The 6,000-nt window shown below is 38.5% G+C and overlaps 1 protein-coding gene across 1 annotated transcript in view; it reads left to right on the top strand.

The window, feature by feature from the left end:
- Positions 1 to 757: 757 nt before the first annotated feature.
- Positions 758 to 6,000, top strand: part of COL5A2 (collagen type V alpha 2 chain) — a 130,561-nt gene continuing 125,318 nt past the window's right edge. The window contains exon 1 of the mRNA XM_069983514.1: positions 758 to 973. Coding sequence (XP_069839615.1) covers positions 886 to 973 — 88 coding nt within the window. The 5' untranslated portion in view covers positions 758 to 885. The remainder of the gene's footprint in view (positions 974 to 6,000) is intronic.

Here is a 6,000-nt window from a genome sequence, read left to right as displayed (position 1 = left end):
GTTGCTATGGACTTTATTACCGATCTCCTTCCTTCTGAGGGAAGCTCCGTGATCTGGGTGGTTACCAATCGGTTCTCCAAAATGTACCATGGCTGGCTGCTGGAGAGGATGATGGCAGAGGGATGCTTAGTGTTCCTCCAGTGCCCTGTGTCCCTCAGTGTCCCCCTGCCATCATTCTCTCTAGCAGCCACAGCCTGCATAGCTCTGAGAGTTTGGTTGTGACATCACCTTTTTGTTCAGAAAGTGAAGCCTTGATGCAGTAGTAAGTGCAGGAAAAAAAGCACTTTATAAGCATTTACCATAATAAGTGTATATTGGTAATTTGTATAACGTTTGGGGGGCAATACAATACATAGCAATTTTTGCCGGACACACCAATAGGAATGACGGAACATAAACACTTAGCCAACACTTTTGTTATGGACATTTGGGACCAAATAAAGTGTAAGGCTGTGTACATTTTTTTTTAAAGACATTAGAAAGACTGTTGCACAGTTAGAAAATAGAAGATGCTGTTGTTGATGTAAATGAATGTATTGTAATGTATTGTATAGTATTATTGTTATGGTCACTTGCGTTATGTGCTATAATAAAACACCAATAAAGAAACGCTGAAGAAAGAGAGTCCTTCTGATTTGGGTTGTTTACCATCAATCATGCTCTGCTTGGCAGGGACTGGATGACTATAAGCCTGCACAAGCTGAAAGGGGCAGGAAAACTAGGGAAGGCTGCATTCTTCCTATTTAAAGCTGCAACACTTCAAAAAAAGGTCTTGTTTGCAGACTTTGTCTTGGAGCTCACAGGGAAGAAACATATACTGATAGCTTAATGGTGCTAAGAAGATCCTAACAAAAAGGAGAGCCACATGTCTATTAAGTAGACATTATGAATTTAAAACAGAAAAGGACTTTATTAACTTTTACACTTTTAATAGGGCACTTTCTAGCTGTGCAAACTCAAGATGAAGAAAGTGGTAAGTGAAACAGCTCAGACTTTCATGTCTTTCTGTGACCTTTGCTTTGCAGTAAAATGAGAGCAGACTTTGTGAGCCCTGTGCTTTGGCTCTTTTGCTTTCTTTAACAATAGACCTAGGTGCTAGTGCAGTACTAGTCATGGTTTTATAAGAGTCACACACTTTGACTGTTTTCTGAAGCTGTTGTAATATCCTTGTTTAGAAGAGCGTACAGCCCTGATCAGAGGTTATGTGGCACCAAGTGGTTCCTGACATTGTTTTCCCTTATTGTTACCTGACAGGGGGCAGATGGAACTGATGGCTAAGGATGTCTTGGGCATAGTTACTTGCTGAATTTTCTCTCTAGTGCTAACATCCAGCTAGGGTGGAGTCCTTGCCATGTCTTCAGGCTTTTTCTTTGTTAAGGGAGAATTCCCTTGTCTATCTTTCAATCACTTTCCGTATACTTTTTACCCTTCAGTGATCTTGTGTATTATTCTAATACTAATGGTCTTTTTCCCATTAAAATACAGCTTATCTTACAGCACTTTTCTGACACTTCTTTAGTTTCTGACTTCACTTACGTCTCCTGGTTTTATTCTTTGTTCGATTTGATTGTGTTCTATTGGTAGACTTTTAAGGCAAGTTTAGCTTTCCTTTAAGGATTTTCTTAACCCCCTTAAGGAATTGCTTAACATAACTAAGACATTATAGTGAACACTTCACCTACATCCACAGTTAGTCTTGTTTACACATTTTGGTGCATTTAACACATTTTGATTAACAACGCAATAGAAAAGCTGTATAGTTTGTAATAGGGTTTGGAGATTTATCTAATAGTTTAAAAAGAGAACAGTATATTGTACACACACACACACACACACGCACACACACTTGGTTATAATAGGTAATAATGTAGACATATACGTTTATATGATGTTTATTATTTTTATTTGCAGCTTAAAGCAAGTTATTATATCATAAGTTCACTTTAACGTATGTTCTGTAGATCTATAGGCAGCGACTTGGGATATGATTAATTCCTGTTTAAAGGAGAGTGTATGAAATGTTTTTACATCTTTATATTATATTTTATCATGATGTAGATGATCCAGCAGGAGGGGAGAGACTGGAAAATCTCTTAAGCAACTTTCCCATGCACATTCGTGCTTATAACACAAACACCATATGGGGAATCTGTGTAGTGTTACACCTACAGGAGGTTGCTAGCACTGTAATGATTGGAACAGTTGGCTGGACAGTTACGTCATGGGTCATTAATTCTAAATTGGACTGTGTCATTGATTGGTTATGTGACCTAACTGAGTCACTGGCAAGACCTACAGTGAAGCTGGAGACACACAGATGCCAATAATGTACACATATTAAGCAAATAACATGTCAACCCTATACTCCTGCTTAACCAACTAGGCATCTTGCAATGGCAGTTCAATTGTACATATAAAAATAAGGTTTCTCTTGAGCGTTAATAAAACAAAGAATTTGATGTTTACAGATATTAGTTATTGCTGCATGGTTTATATATGCATATAAAAACTGTATGGATGAATCTATTATATCTATGATAAGGTCATTTTGTACAAATGATCAGATAATGGAAGAAAATAACTTAATATTATAAAGCATGAATACTTGCACTACATTTTTTTTGTTAGGATTACTCAATGTCCCTGTTTGTAGGTTACAAAATTTAGGCTCCTAATATGCAATAGCAGAGCTCTAACTATATTTTCTTCCATATGGAAAAAGAGGGTCTATGCAGAGCTCCGCCTTTCCACATGCAATACCATAAAAATACAGGAGGGGGCAACCAGCTGAGACTACTCATATGAATAGGAAGTGTTGGGTAATAAAAAACTAGAATTTCCTTCACTGGGGTAGGCGGAGAGAGTTGTCATGTTTTGATCCAATACCAGAAGGGAGCATCATTGTGATTCCTGCTGTGGGCCCATCAGTCCTGATTTTAGAGAAATTGTCAGTTGCAGTAGTCGAGAAGAAACTGCAGGCATCACGGTGGTTCACTGGTTAGCATCGTTGCTTCATAGAGCTGGGGTCTATCTGCAAGGAGTTGTATGTTTTTCTGTATTTGTGTTGGTTTTCCTTGGTTGCTTTGGTTTCCTGAAACACTCCAAAACATGAAGAATAATTCAGAATGTACCTTGTGGGGCCAGGTGATATGCTGCAGAACATGTTAGTGCTATATAAATCAGAAAATAATAAGTACTGGACTGGAATAATAAGTGGACTGAGCATCTACAATTAGTATAGTAAATAGTTGGTTAACTAATTTTCCCATATGGTTACTAATAGGTAAACTGTTCTGTATATGTGGCCTTTAGGAACTTACATGGCCCTAATAATATTCTTTTGCAACATTTATATTAAAAGAACTCATGGGTTACAGGGCTTACCAAGACTGCCTAGGGAGACCGAAGGATCATTGAGTCTCCCTCATGCAGTGGTCGTTCCAGTTACTATGGCCTCAGATAACAATTTTTTTCAACATATAATGGTTTTTCTAGAGCATTATAACTTGAAACCATACTCAATATACAATGCTACAGACAGACCAGCGTTGTAACCTGTGTGAATGGCTGAAAGAACCGACCAATCAGAGTGGGCAGTTCCCTGATAAATATCCTGTATTACTCATGCACTCATTGGTTGTCTAGTAGCACCTCCCTACAGTATAGTACAGTACAGTACAGTATGACATGTTCGGTAATGCTCTTTACTTGTGCCAGAATGAGCTTCCTCTTTGGACACCATGTGAAGGCGGTCTATCTTATTTTCTTGGAACACTGTGTGAGCTGTACAGGACCCCTAAGAAGTCTTCATAGATGGCCAGTGATTTACAGTATCCAGCAGCTCTTTCTGACTTTTTTTATGTACAGACATGTTTTATTTGTGTTTCTCTGTGTGTCTTTTTGATTATTTTTACTTTTATTTTATTTTTCTTAGTTTGAGTTGACTTTGGAGGCTTCACAACCAGTTACTAATTTTCCATATAGTATATATATAGTATTGGTCTCAAGATTTATTTCCAATTTACAATGATTGAACAAGTTAATATTGTCATTTAAGGGGCAACTGTATTTATTTATATAAGGCTAGGTTCACACTGGGTTTTTAACATCCGTTTTTCCATTGACTTCCATTATAAATAAAACGGATCAAAATGGATGCGTTTTTTTTGACGCACAATAAAGTACTGTTGACACTACTTTCTTGACCGTTGAAAAAAAAGGATCTGTTAAACGGATGCTGAAAACGCAATGTGAACCCAGCCTTAATGATACCTTTAGTTTCCATAGGACTGTACAAAGAAGGTCATCAGTAACATTGATGACTGTACCAAGTGGAACTTACAATGTAAATTTCAATATAACCTACTGGTATGTTTTTGAAGTGTGGACTAAAGAGACTAGATTACCTGGAGTAAACCTTCAAAAACATGGACAATCAAATGCTGTGTAGGGGGTACTTTTTTCCAGATTCGATCCTAGCACTGACAGGCAACAGTACCACCCCCCTAAACCACCTACCCTCTACTAATTTATCTTGTTTTATGCCAATAAACGGGCATAAACCATGCAGAAACCTACACCTGCTCCACAGCAGGTTTTTATTGACTGTGGAAGCCATGCGACAGGAGCAGGTCCCGTCGACTTTACTAAGAGGCGTGCGCCTCTTAGTAAATCTGGCCAGGTTAATGGAGGCTGGTCTTAATAAATCTTCCCCAGGTGTTATCTACCATAACAAGCAAGTATTTCCTATTAATAAGATACTATTTGGATGATCATGGAGGATAGCTGTTTAACGATTTCAGAAGTCAACATGCTGAAATACCATTTGAATTAGTCATCAAGTTCTTCATAGCAAGTAATCCGCAGACGTAGTTGTATGATGCAGGATATTTCATAGGGTTAAAAATGTGGCTTCTAATGGAGATTGTTGTAACATGTAATGCTGGCCAGAGGTTACAAACGTTACATGCAACCAATAAAAATGCTGGCTTCCTGTCTGATGATGTAATAGGTTTATGAAGGTTTTAGCAACAAAGCTGAATTACTATTCTCTTGGGGGAAAAAACTCTTTCATTACACAGACCAGAGACACCAATGAGCTATAGTGCTTTGGTAATAGTCTGACTGGAAAAACACATTTATTGTTTTGTTAAACTTCTGACTTTTGAAGTTTTTATTGTTGGTTCCAATGGCGGACATTAATTGAACAAAGTCTATGGTTTATGGGCCAAAGCCCAAACACTGCTATACACCATGGGGCAGTCCTAATCAATGACTGACAGTTATCTTACAGGAAGGGCTGTCAGTCATGGAGCAGGAATGCCCACTGGACTTCTAGGAGCAGGCTTAGATTAATAAATTACTAGCTAAATATGAACATAGATACGCCTAGCCAGCGGCATAGCTAAGATTCATGGGGCATCAATAGCAAAAAAAAAAAAAAAAAGAAACAGTATGCACCAACCCCCCATGCCTCCACATACAAAAACATACTTATCTGGCCTGCTCTTTCAGAGCACCACAGCATTCAATTGTTAGCGTTTATCACAAATGCTCACAGTTAAAGGGTCTGTGGGCCCCCTTAGTGTACGGACCCCGTAGAAACTGCATGGCCTGTCTCCATGGTAGCTATGACACTGTGCTTAGCTCCCCTGCCCTATAACATACTGCCTTCAGATTAGATTAGTTACTTTCAGCTACAGCAGGAGTCCTGGTGCCCCCATCTAATGTTACGGCTTAATTCCCTGTTTACTAACATTGCAGTACCATCCATTAAAATGAAGGTAATACTACCCTCTGTTCGGGTGCCCACAGCACTTACATGGGCTGCCTATGTGTATTCCCTGGTTATAAAATAATAATATATTATAATATACTATGTGATATCATTCAGATAACGTAATGATGTCCCCATACACTCAGCACAGGATACTACAGGATTAATTTGTGAAAGGGCCCAGAGAACCATTAGTGACCTCAGTAGCCAATCACAGCACAGCT

Source organism: Dendropsophus ebraccatus, chromosome 9 (assembly GCF_027789765.1).
Source record: "Dendropsophus ebraccatus isolate aDenEbr1 chromosome 9, aDenEbr1.pat, whole genome shotgun sequence".
Classification (NCBI taxonomy): Eukaryota; Metazoa; Chordata; class Amphibia; order Anura; family Hylidae; genus Dendropsophus; species Dendropsophus ebraccatus.
This window is presented reverse-complemented; position numbering and strand designations above follow the sequence as displayed.